Source organism: Dicentrarchus labrax, unplaced genomic scaffold, assembly GCF_905237075.1.
Source record: "Dicentrarchus labrax unplaced genomic scaffold, dlabrax2021, whole genome shotgun sequence".
Lineage (NCBI taxonomy): Eukaryota > Metazoa > Chordata > Actinopteri > Moronidae > Dicentrarchus > Dicentrarchus labrax.
In genome coordinates, this window is record NW_026136707.1 from 10,814,875 (window position 1) to 10,837,328 (window position 22,454).

The following is a 22,454-nucleotide window of genomic DNA, read 5'->3' on the forward strand; positions in this document are numbered from 1 at the left end:
AGAAAAGAGAGAGAAATACAGTTAGTACATTTTGCAAATATTAGATTTTTTCAGTTAAAAGTGCATTACCTTCATTTTTACACCGACGTCCATGAGTTAAAGGATTAGTGTACGTGTTAGTGAATGACAGAGAGTGAATCTCACCTTCCTTCCAAAGCTCTGAGACAAAATGATCAGACGACTGGTGGACAAGAGACGCCACGTTGTCGTTAAGAGGGTCCATGTTCTTCACCAGCCAATCATCTGCCTTATAGTCCACCTGCGGGACATTACAGAGGGCAAGGACAGTTTTGACTGGATTTCTTTGTATGCGAAAGATGGGAAGCAGACGTGGAACATGTTAAAAAACAATGGGATACCTTGCCAGCGTAGTGAATGATGGAGAAGTCAGCTTCCCCGCGTGGCTGCTTTGATCGGAAGAATTTTGGATGGGTGCCTTGCTCAGCAGATACCTTCTCCACAAATGAGCGGTCTGTTGCCCGGGGGAACCAGCACTCTTCATCCAGCAGGGCCAGAACACCAGGCGGGTGGGTCTGACAGAAACAGGGGAAAAACAACATTTATTGTGAGTCAAATGTGGACTTTATCATTCAAGAGGAATAAGGAATCAAAGCCCAGTGTACATGATTCTATTTCTATACTTTTATTCTCTTTTCTTCCTTCATCCATGGGTGTGGTTGAGTGTGGTGAACTGAACAGGTTCTATGAGCCACAGGTCAAAGTCACAACCTGAACGGTATGGTGCTATGTTCCTATAATCACCAAACAATGCACACTAAATATAGACTGTTGGCATCTATACTCTCATCACTTAACAAGTATTAATGTGTGTTCCTTAAAAAAAACAAAACACTGTGCATTTGCGTGTACATACTGGTTTCTCGATGAGGTCAATGCAGGGCTGTAAGTCCAGGCCGAAGTCAATAAAGTTCCACTCGATGCCTTCCCGCTGGTACTCCTCCTGCTCCAAGATGAACATGGTGTGGTTGAAGAGCTGCTGCAGCTTCTCGTTGGTGTAGTTGATACACAGCTGCTCAAAGGAGTTCAGCTGCAGAGAAGGGATTCAGAAAAGAAAACAAAGATGAAATCATTCAAGAAATAAAGGAAAACATTCATGCACGCTTAAAAACTGACTTATTTCAGAACAAATGTTGGGGTAAGTCAACAAGCCCACCATCAGCTGTTAAATTTGAACAAATTACCTACTGCAGACAAACAAACAATCATCAAACCTGGAAGATCTCAAATCCAGCAATATCAAGAATGCCTATGAAGGAAGCTCCCTGTCTCTGTCTGCGGTCCAGAGCTCTGTTGATCCTGTGGACCAGCCATCTGAACAGACGCTCATATGTGGCCTTCGCCAAGGCCTCTACAGCAAAGTCAGCCTAGAAGAAGAAGGATGCACTGTTAGATACACAAATGTTTATCTGTATGAGTACAGATGTCTATGCACTTTAAATCTTACCTGTTCTTTCGTCTGGGCCTTCTGCACATACTCTCGACCCACTTTGATCCTGGGAGTGAGGATGGCCCGAGTGAACTCCAGCACGTTGATCCCCAGCAGATGGCACAGTTTCTGAGCAGCTGTGTTATCAGGCATTGAGGCCTGGTCCTGATTCTTCTCCTTCATGAAGGAAATGTTCCCAAACTGGAGCACAGCAGAGATCACCTTAAGCATGGCTGAGGAGAAGTAAGACAGGGAGAGGGAAGGTGATTTATAGCAAGGATTAAATATGCAGAAAGACAACTATTTTCTCTCTTCTCTATCATCCGCTCTCTTACATATCGACTCCTCTGGGGTGAAGCCCATTATAGCCATAGAGTCCATGGTCTGGGTGAAGTTTTCTGAATCACTCTGACCAGGAACAGGGATGGAGCCTCCACTCAGAAAACGGTACTCATCAGCAGTTCCTAAGAGCAAGTCCGCTGAGGATAAAAAAGGTGAAAAGGTGATTAGATTTAAGTAGAAATTTCAAATTACTACCGGATATAGATATATTTTATTACTGCATTTCACCAAAAATACCTACAGTATGTTATGCAGTATGGCAGTATTTCATTATCACATTTGTCTGGTTGACATTTGGCTCACCTCTAGTCTCCTCTGAAGTGCCACACAACAACTGATAAAAGATGTGGAACGTCCTCTCATCTTTGGCCTGACGGGTGGCCCGGGACTTTTCAAGGAGGTCTGGATTTATATGGTCATGGACATGTACAGCCAAAAGTAGTTATATGACACTTTAGTTCTGGTCTACTTGTTATTTGTCCTTCAGAAATCCGAATGTGTAATGTATTAACATGTAAGTAAATCTTTTTGTCCAACTATGCTGTAAATTAGCTTTTTTAGGAAGCAAAACTATTGATTTTATTAAAAACTTTGAAGAGATGTAAAAGGATACAGGTCTCAATGTTGGCACCAACAATGTACCCCGCCACGTCAAAATTGATGCGGATGAATTTACCCTGAAGAAGAAGAAAAGTTGTTGTACATTTTCAAATGATGATACAGACGATAAATTGAATACGTAATGAAATAGACTTAATCTGTTAGAATAATGTATCGAGTTTGCTCTTACAAATCTAGAGGAGTTGTCGTTCTTGACAGTCTTTGCGTTGCCAAAGGCCTCCAGTATGGGGTTGGCCTGCAGCAGCTGTCTCTCCAGCTCGCCCTGAGACACACAGGGGACGTCAGATCAGATTCATCACTAGAGATAACAGCCTCAACAAAAGACTTCCATAGGCCCTGTCTACTAAAATGCACCATTTAATCCTAGTCTCTTTGGAGTAACTACTGATCTGTTATGTAAAACAAAAAAGGCATGACTCATCCATGAAGAGCAATGACATAAAATGGTGCATTTTAGGGCCCAAAATAGCACCCACAACACACACCATTCCCAGACCCAGGAACAAATGATTCTCAACGTCAGTAAGAGTAATGGGCCCTCATTAGTTAAACAATCAATAATAAGGGCATCAATCATGTTTCATATTTAAAAGGTATTAAAATTGAATCTCCTACATTATTAAAAGGCAATTTCTAGAAACCAACTAACAAGAGTCAGTTGAGAACCACTGTTGTAGAACAACAAGGGCACAGGGGAAGCTGCAGCTTTAGATGCTAACATCATACACAAGCTACATGTTGGCTGATTCTAGCTATCTGAAATGCATTACTGCAGTTATCACATTGCTGGTGCAGCAGCTTTTGATGCAGCATCAGCAGCCGGTGATGGGGAATTACTGTTGCTACGGGAGACGGTTATACTGTAGGAACTGTCAAGGAATGCCAGCCAGCCAACACCAAAGGCAGATACACAAACACACACAGAGCAAAAGGTCAACATTTTATAGTGACAAAACACCCAGCAAATAATGTGGACATTGCACACATTAGCAAAACCACATATTCAAGGGTAAACACTTGTTCACACACACGTGGACAGCTGCAACGACACAGCCACACCCACCCCCACAGGCAAATCTGCACTCATTCAACGGGCACATATACTGCATTGTTCATGTGATTACAACCACTACTACGACAGAAATCCCTCACAGTTCTACAGGTAAGTAAAAAACGTGGAATTTACAAGTCACTGAGATTTGGGAATCATACCCTCGGCCCACTAAGAAGAACAAAATAAAATGTGGCAAAACTAGAGACCCAGAAAGGACCGGATTGATTCAGATAAAAGTCAAAAAGAAAAGTTCTATGCACAGAAGACATGATTCTTGTTATTTATCAAGAGAATCATGTTAGCTCTTGTAAATATTCTACATGGAAAGTTTCAATTATACAAAAATTGACACCCAATGAATAAACCCCAAGTTGTCTGAATACTTTTATACTCACATATTGCATACTCTGACGAATTGTAGGAAAAAAATGACGTTTTAGGGGGGAGGAGAATGGGTGGATGGGTGAACATATGGATGGGATAAACAAACAAACAAAAAAAGACAAATAAGACAATAATAACAACAACAACAAACAAAGGAATACAAACAAGCAAAATCAAATATACTGTACAAGGCTTGACTGTTATGAGGAACCACATCAGTACTGAGAGTTAAAGGTTTAAGGTTACTCTGTTAGTTAGTCAGTATCATTGTGGAGTTCATTAAGCAGGAAATAGAACAGGACAGGAGAGCAGGATAGAGTTAACTCACCCTGTTCCCCAAAGTACTGCCTCTTGTTAAGGACCTTGAGCCATCCATCTGAACATGCAGGAAAGAGAGTGGGACAATGCAGAAACAAGAGAATGAGGGGAAACAAGTGCAGGAAGGAAGGTAAGCAAAAATACTGAGAATATGTAGAAAAAAGAGGACTGATTTAAAGAGAAAAGCCACTCCAAGGTGAGGTAAGATTAAATTACTTGTACCTGAAACCCATTTTATTATCATTAAAATCAGCAAATAAACAAAGAGGATAGTGATATGATTGAGGTTCAGTAAATGATTGAGTTAGGGAAGAAACCCAGCGCCCAGATCCCATGGATATTGGTAGAAAAGACTGTAAAGTGACTTAAAGTGTCAGGGAAACATGAGAAAAAAGATGAGCCGCACTACCCAAGAGGAATATAATGAAGCATTTTTGAAGCAGTGTTACATGAAGTGGTGATTAAGATCATTTGTTCTTTTTCATGAAGTGAATAAATTCCCTTCCTGCTGTACATTACTGTAACGTGAACACAGCTCTGTTTAGCCCTTACTTCATATTTCTTTTCCTTATCTTTTATGTTTCTGCATCACTTTTTCACCTTCTCCATCTCTCCTGTTATAACCCTACCCTTTCAATGTTAATGTTTCTGCGATTTACCTGTACAGCTTCCTTGTTCCTACCCAGAGTGCCACCCTTATGGGAGGACGCAACGTGAGCCAAATATTGGATTACTTTCTTGGTGTTCTCTGTTTTCCCAGCTCCAGACTCACCACTGGAATACACACAAACACACACAATTGAGTAAGGAGCACACATATACACAATAAATACCATTCTCTTTACAAAAACCTAGTCCATCTTAAACACATATGGGCTCAATTATGAATGGTATATATAAGCATTTTAAAGAGAGAGAACACACAGGAACAAGTGGCCAAACGCACATTCATCACACCAGTAAATATAGAGCCCATGCAGTGCATTCAAAGCCACAGGTCTAAACAGAAAGCAGGTGTGGAGGATACAGGCTGCGTCAGTATTGTTGCTTTTGGAGAAGAGCGAAGGAGAATGGAGTAAAAATAGCAGCTGTAAAAGATCTAAAAGAAGCAGACATCTTGTCCCAAATACACTGATTCAAGATGAACCCAAAGTGGAATCCTTGACAATGACAGGAAGAGTCTGGCAGGAAGACATGATGACAGGGAGATGGCCCTCAGGCAAGCAGGTAGGTCGACAAAAAACATGGGTACAGACAGGAAGATGCATTCACGTTACATGCCTGATTCTTTACTAAGATGTGATTTTATTATTTAAATTAACATCAGTGTGAATATCGATATGTGGATCTGCATGTGTGTATGTTCATAAAAAGAAAATCCATATCCTACATGAACTATGAATATCAGCAACAAATGATACACATGCAAGACAATTAATCATGGAAATCAATGAAATACAGTTAAGAAGGCCAAAAAGTGCCAAAAAGCAGAACTCTAGGTGTATTATTAGCTGAATATAAATGAATGAGAGTAGATGATGAAAGCCTATCAGGTACATACATGCACAGACACTCAAACAGAGGCAGACATTCTCAGTGACAATTTTCAAACAGAAGATTAAAACGCATTCACAGACACACTGGCGTCATACAGTAGCATACTCACGTGCAGAGGATTGACTGATCTTCTCTGTCTGCAGAAGGAAAAACAATGTGAGGACAAATTAGTGACATGACCTGATGTACATCACTCACACAATGTATGACACAACAAGTCAACAACATCAGTGAATTAGATCAAAGCATTCTTGATTACAAAACAAGAAACAAACAAGCAGATAGATAGATGATATTAGTGATAGTGACAAGTGATAGTAAGATACTTTGCCAATCTTTATTTCCAGGATGTTAAAGCGGTTGTTTTCTACACTGTTGTCACAGTGTTAAACATTTAGCTGACAAGACAATAAAGTCAACATCAAACAGCTACCAGGATGACAACTGTGTTTGAAGGTCTACGTATGTTGACATATGATTCCTTGAAATAATACTCTGTAAGGTCCTGTATGGGAGTCAGGAGGTTATCTATGCCATTAGTTGGCTCATGTTACACCAAGCCTCCGCCCCAACTAACCAGGCATGAAGGGATCTGGAAGCCTCCGCAAGGACTCACACCTCAAGTTTTGATAATACATATTAGATGTGTACAGATGAACTCACACTAGCCCTCTGACTGCGCTCTGACTCTTGATATGTCACTCACTCCTTCACTAATTAGCACCGGAGAGAGAAGCAGGTCACCGGCCGAACTGGTCTCTCCAGGTTGCCAAACCACACGACAGTGGTAGTCAATGGGTGGACATTGTTTGCAACATAACTTAGCTTTTAAGATTCCCACACATTCAGACTAGAAGAATTCATACTGGTCCTACAGGTTCAATCACTGTGGTAACACACCTACAACCTGCCTTAAGGGGGGTGGGGGGGTGGTGGCAAATTCAGAGTCAGACAGAGCCTCATCTGTCCTGTCCTGTTATCTCTGGGACACCCTGAGGCAGAGACATTGCTCAATCGGCCGTTAACTGTTTTTAAAAGGTTGCTGGGAATTCTCTCTGTCTCATCTCATGAGCTCAACATGAAGGGAAGGGCTTAAGAAATGTCTGTCATGCATTGTTGTTACGGGTATAATATGCGGTTACTATCATTACCACAACAAATATAACAGCACTGGATCTAAGGAGTGCCACACCTGTAAATCTCTGTTGCGAAAAAAAAACTACCATCTTGCCTATTTGTTTTCACTTTTAAGGCTTTTGATAACAGCAACGGGTCAAGAATATACCACACCTTCAAATAGCATTCACAGAGTCGCTTAGTGAGCAAAGATCACAGACAAGATTCAGTACCATGTTCCAGGCTGGCTGAGTTGATAGCAGATGTATGGGGACGTATGTATGTCAGAGTTAGTCAGGAGTCAGAGGTCACAGATAGTGCAGAGTACCTTGTAGCATGCTGCGATAGGCAGCCTCTGATATGGCGTAGATGTGAGGGGGCATCTCGTGGCGTTTTTTGCCCCGGTACATCTCCACAATGGACTCTGTGTAGATGGGCAGGTTCTTGTAAGGATTCACCACCACACAGAACAGCCCTGAGTATGTCTGGAAAATCACAGAGAACAGAGAGATTTACATAGACCTCATAGAGCAGTCAGTTGAGAACAGCTAGATTAAAATTACATCCATTTTGTTTTGAGTTCTGTTTGATAACTTTCTATTTTTGTCACAAGTTCAGCGGTTTGTGCTTCAAGGAGACTGTCAATAATTGTGGGTGGCTTGACATCTCCTGCAGGAGTAGCAAATTCTTATTAAACTATTGCTTCAGCTGAAAGTACGGCAGTAAACCAAAAGTGCCATCATTTACGTGATCGTGATGCATGTAAACAGGACACCTTCTCAATTCAATCAACTGATCAATCCAACTGATTTCAGTCAAGCAAACAATCAGTCATCCATTTGCAGACTGATGGTTCACATAAAAAAGGATATAATAAAAAAACATACGTACGTAAAACCAATCATATAAAAAGATACAGTACATACACACAAACTGACTCCTGCACATAAGTCCACACCTCTAAATATAACAGTTCATGAAGAAAGGAACATTTGGGGACATGTAAATGCAGCCAGTGATTATATGTAAGACAGTGTCAATCCACACCTAGACATTAGTTCCTATAATGCATTCCAACGGTAGTGAAAGTCAAGAATGTATGTCATATAGTAATACGCCTATTGAAGCTATTCAAACAACCCAGCGTCTCTCTAGCCATCTCTTAGTCTTTCCTCTCAGTTTCACCTTCCATCATTCATCCCATTAATAGGCAGCTCAACTCCATTTATTTGCCTATATATCATTCTACTTTAATTGCACACAATATGCTTCCTGGGTATGTCAGTTATCATTGGCTCACTATGACTTCTACTCCTATCTATCCTATCCTACTCATATCTTTTCTGCCAGAGTAACTGGATATGCCTCCCACTGCCACCACACACACACACACACACACACACACACACACACACACACACACACACACACACACACACACACACACACACACACACACACACACACACCCCAACATCTTTGTAAACTGACTCCTCACCTCTCTTACCACCCCGTATTAGTTACACAGGAGATGCCAGAGGACCTAACCGCTAACACATGCATGTACACAACATCACAGGCTGAATGTGCCCACAAACTCTTTGTTCATGCATGCATGTAAACATGTGTATTGGCGTGAATGCGTTCCATCTTCTTGTGCATTCATTGTTTTGTGCACTCACATAGATCAAGCCAGAGTAGTATCTCTCCCTCAGGTTGTGCAGCACCGAGGCTTCATTGAGGCAGGTGAGGTCGGCCATGTCCTCCACTTTACTAAAGCGCGGGGGGTTCATCCGTTGCACCTCCTCCCTGGACAGTGTGATCTTCCGCTGGCTGTCTGTCAGCTCAACCTCCACCTCATCACCGCGCTCTTCCCGAATACTGGCCGACTGGGGGTGGAGGGGGAGAGAGGTTTAACAATCACAGTACAGCAGATGTAGGAAGAGAGAGTTTCTGTTCAGTGGAATAGCAGCGACTTCAAACCTGCTTGAGACAGTTAAAACACAGATGTCACGTAAGCAATGCATTTCCAAGAAACTCAATCTTGGAATAATCAATAAATAAAAATCGATCTCAAAAGGCTAATGTCAATTTAATAACTTCTTGCATTTAAAAAGATGCTGTGGCAGCCTCAGCCTCTCAGAAGTCTTCAATCTTGGATGTTGCGTCTTCTTTTGATGCACCAACAAGGAAGAGCTTTTCTGAAGAATCATTGCTTCTAACAAAAGTAACTTTGACCAAAACAGAAAAAATAAAAGCTAATGGCTACCTAGAAGGCACCACATCAATTAAACAAAATGTACAGTTTGATTTGGAGAATTGTGACAGTGAATGTAGCTGTACTGTAGATTTGTAACTACTGGGCTGTAACACAGAAAAACTCTGGTGGCCTGGAGTCAAAATGAAGCAAATATTGAAAAATATATCTGTGAAAATGTTTGTCAGAATCTCTGCCAGTGAGCTTCAGAGTATGAGTAGTCATTGTATTTGACAGCAGACAAGAATAGATAGAGACATGTGAACATGGAAGAGAGGAGCTCTCTTGTCATGCTGTTGTTGTTGTTGGACAGGAAGTAGTGAACTCTGGTTCTGACCAGGTCATAGGACTCTGCTCTGCTACACTTTATTCTCTCTGCTACTTGACATGCACAACACACAAAATATGTGCATGTCTGTGTTTGCCTGGGTGTGGGTGTATATTAGTCACAGATTGAACTACATGCTCAGAATATAAAACTAGATGAAAGCGTGCGTGTCTCTCTGTGTTATGCTGTATGAATGTGTATATTTGGTATGTGTGTGTGTGTGTGTGTGTGTTTGTCCAACAGTGCCATTCTCAGATCATGAGTGTAAAATGAAGTCAGTGTCTCTACAACGGCCTCTTTAACATTAGGAGGCTGAAGGAGAGTATTGTTCTATTCATAGAGCTCACTATGAAACCAGTCCAGCAGAGAGGGAGACTCAGAGAGAGGACATCAAATTCATATGTCACATCCTACAATATGCACCAATGAAAACTTGTAATGTGTATTATGCAAGTACCATGGAAAAGTGGAACAAATTAATATTATGACATGAGCCTTATGATAGTCATTAGTCCTAAATGTGTTAGAAAGCATCACAAGGCATATTAAAGAATCTAATAGGACGAAGGAAAGCATGGAAAATAGGGCATTGTCATGGGGATACAAACCTCATGAGATATGATAAAATGGACATACAAAGATGCACACCCCCTGTGCTGCTTTGCCTCACCTGTTTGACACACCTTCAGTCGAGGGCACACACTTGGAGCTAATTATTTACCAGAGAATTAATACTGAATGAATGAGGAACAGGAATGTGAAAACGAGTTGTAAACATAAATTGCATTTGGACCTGAAATTCAACTTGTTTGAGCTCTTCACATCCAGTTTGATTTGAACTAGACGTTGGTGTTTGTTGGAAACAAAAACCAAAAAGTCAGCCATTTTTCTTTTAAGCGGACGATACCCGCTTACCTCAAAGCCATGCTTCTCTGACGGCACCCACACTAGCCTTTTAGCTGCCCAATCAGCTTGGCTGGCAGCGGTGAACACGGCTTTGGAGGTAGGAGACCCTGGCCCCGCCCCCGATGACAGGAAGCGGGTGACATCGTTGGCACCGCCCCCCGTTGGCTTGGTCATGGTTCTAATGGCACTGGACAAGGAAAGAAAAGGGAGACAAAAAAGGGGGACAATAAAAAGTGTGTAGAGACATTTTTTCATCACAGGCCTCGTGTCTTGTGGGAGGCTTAAAAATGGAGCGCTGTGGATGATGTAAAGGACTAACGGACAGTGACACTGATGTGTTTCTGTGTCAAGACACACACACACGCACATACTCCATGTGCACCCACCCACCCACACATAAAGGAAGAGCAGTAGTAGCACGCAAGTAGCATGCAGGCCATATCCTGCTAAGATTGGGTCAGGGATGGCCTAATTGTAAGACACAGCAAATCAAGGAGAAGAAGGGAGGAAGAAAGACGGAGAAATCGGTGGGTGGAGGGGTGAAGGGATGGAGGGTGGAGGAACAGCAAGAAACATCAATCGACTGAGTAAACTGACATGACAGTCAGAGGGGGAGGGATGGCAAGGAAGAAGGAAATTGGGTGGGATAGGAGTGAGGAGAGAGGATGGAAATGGAGTGAATGTTCTGTTAACTGAAAGAAAATGAAGGATCCTTCTACTACAGGCCACTGGACTAAAACTCACTCACTGAGAACTAGTGGGAAAAAAATGTTGGTTTGGACCCAGTATCCTATTAAAGATGAGGTGACAGCAGCGAGAAGTATTTACTACTCTGAAACATGAAGACACTCTCCAGTCAGAGTGACTGTAGTACTATAACAGGATGCTTCTAGATTTGCTCTGACAACTAAGAAATAATGTACGGCAGTGATTCAGTGAGAAAAGTCCCCTTGGTGGAGGAGAACTCGTGACTCTAAAACTTTCCATTGAGGCTAGTAGAAATGACATTGTTTCAGATGGACTAGTTGTTAAAACAATTGGTCGACTGACAGAAAAATTGATTGAGTGAACATAAAAAACGGGAAAACTTCCAGCTTCTCAAATGTGAATATTCTAGGTTTTTTAAGTCTTCTATGATAGTAAACAGAATACTTCTGGGTTTGAACTCAGTCAGACATTTGAAGACATTTGAAGACATTTGAAAACATTTGAAGACATTTGAAAACATTGCCATGGTCTCTTTGAAACAGTGGTGGCCATTTGTCGCTATTTGCTGACTTTCAAGAGACCAAACAATTAACTGAGTAAATAATCAGTAGATTAAACCATAATGAAAATGTTATTAATCGCAGCCATACAGATAAAAACCTACTGAATGTTAGCACAAGGCTATTGACATACATGCCGCTCATGATATCATGAATAGACTTATTAGATAGTAACTTAAAAAAAACAAAAAACACTCCTATCATTATTTATATTTAAGCAAATTACTTATAAGCTATTGCATCTTGATATATTTTTGGACAGGCTGTTCTTTAATGGTTCATAGGAATCTATGGAGTTTAATGACCTTAATTTAATGTGGCAGCCGAGATGAAAAGAAGAAAACTTAGGAATGAAACCCTTCAAGCAGCCCAGCTGGGACTCTGAATGATGCCTAACAACTGTCGATGGATTAATGTCGTAGTTGATGAAGTGATGATTTCACTATAATGTGTAACAGATCATTATGATTACCAAATTCGGCTTTATGGAGGAATGAGCTAACACATTGCCCACTTAAGTAACAACAGAATGAAACACACTTGAGTGGAGCAAATGTCAACCTGTCGTTCTGTATGGTGTATTTGTGCGTGTGTGTGTGTGTGTGTGTGTTAACTATTAGGCGTCTCCATGCCTCAGCAGGTATGTCATTTGGCTTGATTCCTGCAATGTATCTCAGTCTCAGTTTTTTTCTGCTGTCTGTTCATGACAGGGCTGAGTCCCCAACCCTGCCTTAACCATACCTGTTACTCCAATATGACTCTGGGTGTGGAGTGTGCTGACAAAAGAGTCGACACCGCCCAGCCACTCAGTATGGAAAATATGTGATTCCTCAGTGGCATAAAAACAGCTGTGTATCTGTTCTTAAAGGCTGGCACAATAGGAAAAAGTTAGAATATGTTTCTTATTGTTAACAAATGAAAAGACTAACCAACCACCACTTCCTGGCTTAGAGACAGGGCAGATATGTGACCTGTGTAAATAACTTACAGTTTAAACATAACATCTTCACGGTTATGAACAAACATGAGTGTGGCTGACTGATGTGTTTATAATAGTTTTTGGACAACAATGAAAGTCTATGCACAAAAGAGTTATCAGGCTTTGGCTACACAGACAATACTTTTTCATCATCATCATTAGTTCATTGGTCTTTTTATAGTTTTCGCTAACTGAGACAAATAGAAAGCCAAACTTTATTCTTAAAATATGAATCTGCCTACAAACCTAAGAGATGTAAGAAATTAAAACTACTAAGAGTTACAGTTTTAAAATTTGCATAGCTACATTATCTACTACAGTGAAACAGACCCGGTCATCACAAACCGGTTGATATGAACAACTCTTTTGTCCTGTGAGCATGATCAATCATAGAAGAAGACTTTGCATGCTGACCCTATAGCTGCAGTGTAGGATGCTGCTGGGTCCTATCAATGCTAATGATCCCCCTAAAGCACAGTCTTTACACACACACACACACACACACAGAGAGAGAGAGAGAGAGAGAGAGAGAGAGAGAGACCTCACAGGTTGTCGCAGTACAGCCTGGACTGACCAGCAAACTCGTCCTGCAGCAGCTGGAGTTTGCCAAAACCTGACTGCTCTCCTCCATAGCAACACTAAGCAGCAGCCCGCAGACAATACCGTGTGAGTTTTAACTGAGGTCATTCACTGCAGGGGGTCTGGTGGTCTATCTGTCTGCGTGTGTGTGTGTGTGTGTGTGTGTGTGTGTGTGTGTGTGTGTATGTGTGTGTAATTAATGTGTGGGTGCCTGCGCGTGATTGTGCGTGTGTTAAACGGGTGGGGGAGCAGGAGACGCCTTTTTTTTTTTTTTTCCCTTCTCCAGCTTTCATGCGAATTGCACCGGTGATGATACTGTGGCATCTGCGCACTTTAGCGGACAGTGAGGAGAGGTGACATTATTAAGCCACTGGCTATGATAATTACAGTGCGGCTGCAGAGGCAGTACAGCTGCGGTGTGACCCCTATAAATTACCTGCATTTGAGGACTGTAGCTCCAGCACACACACACACACACACACACACACACACACACACACACACACACACACACACACAAACTGACGAAGGCAACCACACCTTGAACATAAGACATGAACAATCACATGGGCCCCAGCCTTTAATTGACTCTGTGAACCGCATGCATGTGGCAGCCACACAACCCCAAAGCCTTTTTCACTGGGGGATAATAGCTAGGTGTTATTATTATACCACACAAAGATCACAGCAGGCCTATACCGTGTAATTATATGGGTCGAAATCCCTTGTAATATGGCCATTAGGCAGACACAGTTTTCCTTAGCCAGACTTCAGGTCATCTCGATGTTAGCCTCTCTTCGAAAGCGTACATAAAGATCAAACCAGTACGAACGCTTTTAGTCCCAGCAGCGTTTCATTTTTCGGCGTTATAACCCCGCATTTAGACCAACCTAGCGAGGTTAGCCAGCTCCACTGAAATATGATACGTTTGGGATATTACACTGGCTATTAACGAGTTGGATTAGAGTAAAGGCAATTAAATCTCTCACCTTCGGGTTCCGCTCTGTGTCGTGGATAAGGCTGTGGTGCGAGGAGAACCGGGGTGAGGCTGTTTCTTGGGTATTTTCCTGCCTGATAGGTGTGTAGCCTACCGCATATGCGGCTTTTATCATTGCACCGCTCCTCACTGGAGCCGCACTCACACTTCTCAGTGAGAATAAAGTAGACAGAGAGCAGTGAGGGCAAGGCGACGGCTTCAGCCCCGGAGACGGGCTTCCTGCTAGCGGACCAAACAGGTGCGAGAAGACGGTTTTTAGCCCAACCTCAATGAGAAATAACTCCAATCAAAATCTACAACCGAGCAGAAGACCCGCCTCATGAATACAACGGGAACTTTCCGCCCCAAAGCTGGCATGAAACGGGTGCGGCGACGAATAGTGTTCCGGGCTCCGCGAGAATCTCAGCCGTTAGCCAATGCTAACGGACAAGGGGCGGGGCTACGCGTGACTGACGTATCCAACAGCCAATCGGAGCGCGGCAGCAGGTGCCTGTGCGGCACTCTCGCGCTAAAGTAGGGAGATTTGCGCGCCCTTTGTTTACCAGTCAGTGGCGGCGAGTGTCCGCAGACACAGATCTGGGATCGGATTTGTTTGAGTCACCGTCCAAACACAACCTACGGTTCGCTTGGAATGATCTGACTCCAGGCGCGTGATTCAGATCAGCCTCGAAAATCCGACTGAACCCGCGTATCCGAGGTACCAGGCTCCCACACACACACACACACACACACACACACACACACACACACACACCGGTAAATATTTACGCCAATGTAATGTCTGATATGTTTTGTAGCCTTTTATTTAGTTAGTCAAATTAATATTTACATTTTGGAGTATTTTGAGTAAATAATCTGTGTAATTGTGGCTATAATCCTAATAAACATATTTTATAACATGACTAATATATTTTTGTACTTCTCAGTATGTCACTAGAGTTATGGTACTGACAAAGAGCAGAAACAAGCCTAAAAAAAGCGAAAACAAATGTTATCTATATATCTATATGTTTCTATCTATAGGCTCTGCAGGCTGTGGCTATAAAGGTTATTTTGTTCTGATTTCAGCAGTGATAGTTTGGCTGAAGCTACACCTCTGACAACACACTAAAAAGGAAATTAATACTCTTTTAAAGTTGTACAACTCTGTCATTTTATTTACATTAAGGTTTTCACATTCTTCCACTTGCCCCTATAAAAAAAATAAAAAATATTTATGGTTTGGTTTCAGGGTTTAGGTCCAAATTGTATTATGTGACAGATGGATATCAGTGGAATGAAAGAGTTGTGGCCATAGTAAATTACATATAACACAAATATAAGAAAAAAAGAGTATGAGCCCTAACAAACTAGTCTACACTTGCCATCTGGATTACATTTTTAAAGTGGTCCGCAGGTGTGCGATGGGGGCTACAAGGACAGCAACTAGGAGAACAAATAAAGAGGCAACCAATAATTCCAATTCAATCACAGTGTTTTATTTGCTCTACAACACAGTTCAGTTTGGAAGTGCTCTGTGCCTGAGGCAGCTCTGAAATTACATTTCAATGTTAGAGCAGAGGTTTCCCTTTCTTTTTAGAAAAATAACCTAGGAAATGTAGTTACAGCTTTTATTGGTTTCATCTCACTATATTAATAAAATGTATGTAGTATTACAGTATACTATGCATTTTTACACTATGTATATTATAAATACCTATGATTTAAAAAAAAAAAAGTATTATGTGTACTGTAAGTGTGAATCCTAAGCAACCAGTGAAATTACCAAATAATCCGTCTATTTCTTTCTGGGTTGTTTAAAAAGTGCTATCGTTGTCAAAGTGATGGTGCTGAAAGGTCAAGTTACATTTCATGGAAGTGGAGGCAGGGTGAACGAGTTGACCCACCATGCAGCCTATAAATAGAACATGGTGACCATAAAGGAAAAGTGTCAGGGAGGACACAAACATTGAACAGTATTAACACTAATTGTAACAGAGAATATGTTATCAATACCTCAACAACCCTGAGGTAACCATAAAAAAAAATCTTTCAAAAACTGGAGTGAAACACTGCGACTGATGCACTGAGGTTAACCTGTGCTGATCCAGCAACACTACTGTGCTGTTGTAGAGCTTCATTAGTGATATTAGTCTCCATGTATTACTTTTGTGCAAAGTACAAATAACAAGTTTCCAGGCTGTGCGTTGGAGAGGCTGATTGTTGGTCAACGCTCAATATCATGTTGCACTCCTGACACTGAGTTACATTTCCTTTCCCAACACCTTCTGTAATCAAACACTTAAATACTCAGGTGGCAATTTACTGCAAATTATTACAGGATCTAAAATTAACAAGAACATTCCAGGTGCTTCGTAATATCCTACAATACAATACAGCTAAAAGCCTCTTAATGTTATCAGTGCATGTTCATGTTCTCAGTTACTGAGCAGATTCACAGTAATTCATTTGCATAGACATTTTTTTGTCTACTTAGAACAACATACTGCAAATGTTAAATTGATTGAAAAACACCTGCATGAGTAGCATTATTATGCAAATACACACATCAAAAATAAGCTTTAAGCACATTTTAAACATGAAATTAACCGCTGCAGATGACGGGCCAGTTGCAAAATCTCTGGTTTGTTATGAAGGCACCACTCACTACACTTTTAGAATAAGAATAAGGTGTCACATGATTTTATGGGCACAAAAATACAGTATAATTTATACGAATGTGTGTGTGTGTGAATTTCCAGTTCAATTGTGCTGATGTTAGACAGTTGTTTTATTCTCAGACACACAAAAAATACGGGAAGCCAGCAACATTGTTAGAACACCTCTCCCACTCAGTTAAGCTCAGTTGTGTTCCCATGATGTTGGAGATGACTGTAGGCCTCCAGCGCATTTACAGAGTTAATGATAGCAACCCCTTTTGCCTTGGATTCAGTCCGAACTGTCAAGGGTCTTCAAAGTGTCAAGACACTTAAACAAAGATTATAATGTCATAGCTCAGTCGCAAAGTGCTGGAATCCAAAAGTATAAGCAAAACATTACAAATGTGGTTGATTTTAGCAACATGGAACATGAGAAGATACCGTAGATAGTAGTGCAAGAAAAAACATGTGGTCATTAACTGATCTGGACACAGACATCGTCATCTGTTTATCATCGCAGTGGTTTGAAAATAACTACCATGCTTCCTCTGACCACATGCCATTCAAGATTTAAACAAAGCAAATGTTACAATCAGTTAACCTTTTTTTGCATGACACAGAGAAAAAAGCCAAAAAACAAAACAACATACAGCTCGTAACATGGAAAAGAAACTGCTCAAAACCGCTGCTAGTTTTCAGCTGTTTCTCCATGTTACTGTTGTTCTGCTTTGGCTCTGCAAGTAGCCTAGCCTCATACTACATTCTCACACATCCCCCTGCTCAAAGTATCACAAAATGTGCACTATCCATACTTACCATAAGAAAATAAAGCATCAAAATGATAAATCAGCATCACAGTGGAAGACATTCCTGAGTTGTACCTCAGTAGGTACACTACCACTCATTTTTATACAGAAGCCACCTAAAATAAAGATCACAATTTCCTGCAGATCATAAAACTGGAGGTGAAGTTGCAGGTTAGATCCACCATGGGGTGCTGTTGTATATTCTGCCAGGCAGGCATTAAAGCCAGATGAGTGGGTTGTGGTAGTGATGGGCCAGATGTGAGACTTAGCAGACAGGTTTTCAATTACCCTGAAAGATTGCCAGGACCAATCAGACAACTAGGTCAGTGTAGTAACCCATCTCCCCTATAGACTGACCCCAAACCCCCCACTGTTTCTCTATCTGTCCATATCATTTCTATTTCTCTGTGCAATCTAATCTATAGAGTAGTACTCAAAATCTTGCAAAGCTTTAAAACGTCTAGTCGATCTCTTGACTTGCTTCTCCTGGACTTCCTATCCTTTATCCTGACATTGGAAAATCCATGGTCCTATCTACTTTTAATCCTGCCTAGTGTATCCGGGTCTGCCCATTCCTACTTATCTAACCCTCTCTTTTCGCTTGTTCTTCCTCTAACCTCTGGTCCAACTTCCTGTCTCTTTTCCCTGAAGGTCTCCTATTACACAAGTTCAGTTGTAGTGGAGATGTTCTGCTAGGGATTGTCTTCGGGTCGGTGGGGAGGGACATTCGGGGTCTTGGTCAGGCTCATCATCAGGGGAGACGAGTTGCAGAGCCACTTCATTCTCATAGCAGAATGACGAGCGTGAGCTTTGGATGTACTTCTGCTCGGCCAGCTCTTTAGCACTGCACGATGGTGTGTCCGGAATTTCATATGTCCTATGGAAGAATGAGTAGTCCACCTGGAAAAAGGGCAGAAGACAAGAATATATATATAAATTTTATTTGCATGATAACAAAGACAAGCTGGTGGCTCTGTGAGGCTATATTTGGGTAAATGCTTACATGCACACGATAACAATGCTTACATGCTGATGTTTAATGTTTACAATCTTCACAGTCTTAGTTTAGTGTGTTTGCATGTTAACATTTGCGAGCACTAACCACAATGTACAACCAAGGCTGATGGCAATGTCATTAGTTCTGCAGATGTTTGCTCATAATACAAAGTACTGGATATATTAAAATTTAGACCTGTTGATGGTGCTACAAACAAGTCAGGGGATCACCAGAGTCATTAGGATACATCATCTGCGAACCATAAATGCCTCTACAAACCTTTGTGCCAATCAATTTAATAGTTGAGATATTTCATTTATTATATCCCTAGAGCTACACCACTACCGTGGGTAAAAACACATAAGATATACATTAATCCCAGCTATTGTGAAGTAATGGATACCACTGAAGACAGCATTAAGGAAAGGGAAGGACTTCCAGACATCCTGTTTATATTGCTATTCTTCCTTTCTGACCTGGTAGCAATCTTTCCTCTCGAAGAGCACTGGTTCGAAACGGTGTCCCCAGAGGATTTCAGAAGCCAGATAGGAGCTACGGCACTGTGTGGTCATGGCTGTGGCCTCCACCATGCCCTCGAGTATGACCACCACCTCCAACTCAGAGTCACTCTCCAGGGTCTTACGGTCGATCTCGAAGAAGGGTGACTCGTCGTTGATCTCGTGGACAATTGTCACTGGTGAGACCAAGAAGATGCGGTCGGTTCCAGTGTCAAAACCCACGTTGATGTCCGCATTGTCCAGCGGGAGGAACTCTCCCTCTTCTGTCACCCTTGGCTGAAGTTGGGAGTGAAGAGTAAAATAAAGTCACTATATAGTACCTAATACTTTCCACATTAGTTGTGTTACGCAGTTATGATGTTGCAAAATTGATTTTCACATGTGGGATAATATTCAATGCAGACTAGAAACGATTTCCAATATGAAAAAACAACAGCCAAAGGCAGACGGGACATGGTTGAGTGAAATGAAATTAAACTGTAATTCTGGCTATAAAATGCAACACCATGGTATAGAAAAGAGGGACTTTGTATGTAATTTTAAATAAACCTGACACCATTTCCTAAGGTCATCTGAAAAAAACAGGAAATTAAATTACTTACCCTGACTCAAAAGCTTAGTATTTGGTTATTATTATATTTAGTTAAATTTGTCTATGCCAGTCTTTAGTCATACCACCCATGCATAGGCTTATCACTCACCCAACCCTTACTATGGAACAATATTCAGTTCCAGTATTTAGAATTGTATTTCTTTGATCCTCGCAAACTTAATCCCATCTGCCCTGTCTGAACTTTGATATGGTCATGCTATTAGGAGAGATCAAATTGTCTATGCTGTAGCCTCAATTTTCCACAGATTCTGACCCTCCGGACTGTCAGCATTCACACATGAATACACATACAGCATTAATAATGACAAAATATTCAAAAAAAGGAACATTCAAAATAACCCACATAATGCCAGACATCAAGGTAAACATTAGCATATAGTACAATACTCTAACCCACATAGAGTACACACAAGGGAAAATGAGATGACGAAGGACAATTGTTCTCAGTTAAAGAATTGTGGGCAAGTTAATCCATGGTAAATCTTCCTAACCCCTGAGGGAAAATAAAACAAGCTCTCATTAACGACAGTCCACAGAATACAGGCCAGATGGTCTCAGCACTCTCTCATCCGCTCTACTGCAACCTTTTTTTCCTCTACCGTTATCTCTCACAACAGCGGCATCTATTTTTTGATACATTCTTTTACTTTTCCCTGTTTGTCTGTTTTCCTATTTCCAATTTACCTTGTTGACCTTTTACTCAAAAAGGGAAAGGTCTCTTTTATCATTGCCATACTTTGTGACCTCTTTAATTTTTTCATCATGGTCATTATCCCTCTCTCTACTTACCTTCAGTAGTTGTGCTCGAACATGTGCTTCTACCAGGTGGCTCTTGCGTAGGTTTCCGACCCTCCACATCATGCAGAGTTTCCCATCCCTCAGCGCCACCACAGCTGTTTCAGAGAACAACAATGTCCCGTTGCGCTTCTTGGGCTTGGCAATCTTTGCCATGACTGCCCCGATGATGAAGGCGTCAATAATGCAGCCCACAATGCACTGCAAAACGACCGCCACCACCGCCAAGGGACATTCTTCGGTCACGCTTCTGAATCCGTAACCAATAGATGTCTGCGTCTCCAAGGAGAAGAGAAAGGCAGCCATGAAGCTGTTAACCTGGAGGAAGCACGGTTCCTCAACCACTGCCTCTCTATCGGACTCTCCTCCAGACCCGGCCTCTCCTGATCCCGGAGAGGAACTGGAGCTGGGGGTAAGCCGAATGGAGAGGTCCCCATGCATGGAGGCAATGAGCCAGAAGGCAAATCCAAAGAGCAGCCAGGAGAGAAGGAAGGAGAGGGTGAAGATGACAAGCATCCAGCGCCAGCGGATGTCCACACATGTGGTAAAGAGGTCGCTGAGGTAGCGCTGGCCCCTCTCGCTCATGTTGACGAAGGTGACGTTGCAGCGTCCGTCCTTGCCCACAAAGCGTTGTCGGGGCCGGCGGCTTGAGCGCCTAGTGCGCCGGCGGCTGGTAGTGGAGGGGGAAGAGAGTGAATCCTGGTCCGAGGATGACCGGACTTTACCTCTTCCTCCTACACGACTGCCTCTTTCATTCCTTAGTCCTGAGCACATTCCTGCAGCTCTCATCCCGCCTTCTCCTGCATCTCCTCCAACTGACTCTCCAATGGCACTCTGCCTCCGTGCATTGTTGGTGTTGCTCTGGAGAGGTAGAGTTTTGCCGTTCAGGGCATGGGTCGGGGAGGGGCTGGTTGGGGTCCCTGACCCCGTTGGACTCCCCCCTGCCCTAGCCGTGTCTGCAGCACTCTGTGCCAGCCTCATGACCTCCTCTTCCTCCACTGGCCCATCCACCACAGCACTGAAGCGGCGTTTCACACGTGCCGCTCCCATCATGCCCTATAAAGTCTCTTCTCTCTTATGGAGAAGTTCAGTTGCTCAGTATTCCTCAGTGAACCTTGACTTGCTTGTTGATGTGGTAATTAAGCGCCTTGATCCAGTCAAGTAAGTGTGTCGAGCTGATAACACAGTCAGTCTTTAAATCCCTCTTAATGAAGAGATAGTTGCAAGTCTATAGTGGGCAATCTAATAATTCCCTCCAATGCCATTGATCAGTCACTTGTTTAGTTTCCCCAACTTGTCATTCTGTTTCCTAGTATTGTCTATACATTCATCAACGGATCCCTAAGCAACAAAGGGGGCTTTCTTGAAGTAGGTCCACAGGTATATTCATTAACAATCAATGTCCTTAAATAATAAAACTCACTGAAGTAAGTGAGGTGAGCTGAAAAGAAATGTCAGCGGTAACCCAAGAGTCTATTTCTGTGATGCCCAGTTTGCAGGAATTCTTTTGACCAGGACTGGTAGGGTTGGACTGACCTCAACAGACATCAGAAAAGCATGCAGGATTGGTTCTGTTCAGTTCAAAACCACAAAAGGGAAGCCTCAAGCAGGTATCAATTAATAAAAGCTATAAACTGAAAATGCAATGGAGTAGGAAACATATCAGGGATATACAGCTCCTTACAAGGTACCTTCCACAATACTGAGACAAGATGCAGACATCCAAATTAACTTCAAATGGGATGATATGATAAAATCATTTCCAACATGCAGTCTAAAAAGCAAAAAACATGCTAATTCTTACGATCAAAGTTCTTCTCAATTTCACAACCCCTTGGTATGGGCATGAGGAAACAAAGAATACAACACTTTTAGTACATCAAATGCCTACTGTCATTATTCGTCATTCAGAATACAGTGCCAATACATCTTG

The 22,454-nt window shown here is 42.0% G+C and overlaps 3 protein-coding genes across 15 annotated transcripts in view; 1 reads left to right on the forward strand and 2 right to left on the reverse strand.

Annotated features, from left to right (window-relative positions):
- Window positions 1-14,313, reverse strand: part of myh14 (myosin, heavy chain 14, non-muscle) — a 30,332-nt gene extending 16,019 nt beyond the window's left edge. For 3 of the 5 annotated variants that reach the window (XM_051405691.1, XM_051405689.1, XM_051405686.1), the window contains exons 1-17: window positions 14,146-14,313; window positions 10,340-10,517; window positions 8,522-8,728; window positions 7,168-7,324; window positions 5,833-5,860; window positions 4,826-4,940; window positions 4,177-4,224; window positions 3,860-3,871; window positions 2,580-2,672; window positions 2,403-2,466; window positions 2,093-2,191; window positions 1,783-1,926; window positions 1,466-1,680; window positions 1,233-1,385; window positions 875-1,048; window positions 360-533; window positions 145-259 (exon numbers count right to left, since the gene is read on the reverse strand). In XM_051405691.1, the coding sequence (XP_051261651.1) occupies window positions 145-259; window positions 360-533; window positions 875-1,048; window positions 1,233-1,385; window positions 1,466-1,680; window positions 1,783-1,926; window positions 2,093-2,191; window positions 2,403-2,466; window positions 2,580-2,672; window positions 3,860-3,871; window positions 4,177-4,224; window positions 4,826-4,940; window positions 5,833-5,860; window positions 7,168-7,324; window positions 8,522-8,728; window positions 10,340-10,504 (1,963 nt within the window). In that variant the 5' untranslated portion in view covers window positions 10,505-10,517; window positions 14,146-14,313. The remainder of the gene's footprint in view (window positions 1-144; window positions 260-359; window positions 534-874; window positions 1,049-1,232; window positions 1,386-1,465; window positions 1,681-1,782; window positions 1,927-2,092; window positions 2,192-2,402; window positions 2,467-2,579; window positions 2,673-3,859; window positions 3,872-4,176; window positions 4,225-4,825; window positions 4,941-5,832; window positions 5,861-7,167; window positions 7,325-8,521; window positions 8,729-10,339; window positions 10,518-14,145) is intronic. The other 2 variants (XM_051405690.1, XM_051405688.1) reach the window with 2 other exon arrangements.
- Window positions 14,314-14,653: 340 nt separating this feature from the next.
- Window positions 14,654-22,454, forward strand: part of uts2r3 (urotensin-2 receptor 3) — a 28,415-nt gene continuing 20,614 nt past the window's right edge. The window contains exons 1-2 of one of the 2 annotated variants that reach the window (XR_007885341.1): window positions 14,654-14,850; window positions 19,079-19,159. The gene's annotated coding sequence lies outside the window, so the exon portion shown is untranslated. Of the gene's footprint in view, window positions 14,851-19,078; window positions 19,160-22,454 lie in introns of those variants that run through there. The other variant, XM_051405702.1, reaches the window with a different exon arrangement.
- The window catches only part of kcnj14 (potassium inwardly rectifying channel subfamily J member 14), a 33,956-nt gene continuing 27,111 nt past the window's right edge, over window positions 15,610-22,454 (reverse strand). For 7 of the 8 annotated variants that reach the window (XM_051405694.1, XM_051405695.1, XM_051405696.1 and 4 more), the window contains 3 exons: window positions 20,516-22,354; window positions 19,072-19,389; window positions 15,610-18,498 (listed from right to left, as the gene is read on the reverse strand). In XM_051405694.1, the coding sequence (XP_051261654.1) occupies window positions 18,268-18,498; window positions 19,072-19,389; window positions 20,516-21,574 (1,608 nt within the window). In that variant the 5' untranslated portion in view covers window positions 21,575-22,354 and the 3' untranslated portion in view covers window positions 15,610-18,267. Of the gene's footprint in view, window positions 18,499-19,071; window positions 19,390-20,515; window positions 22,441-22,454 lie in introns of those variants that run through there. The other variant, XM_051405700.1, reaches the window with a different exon arrangement.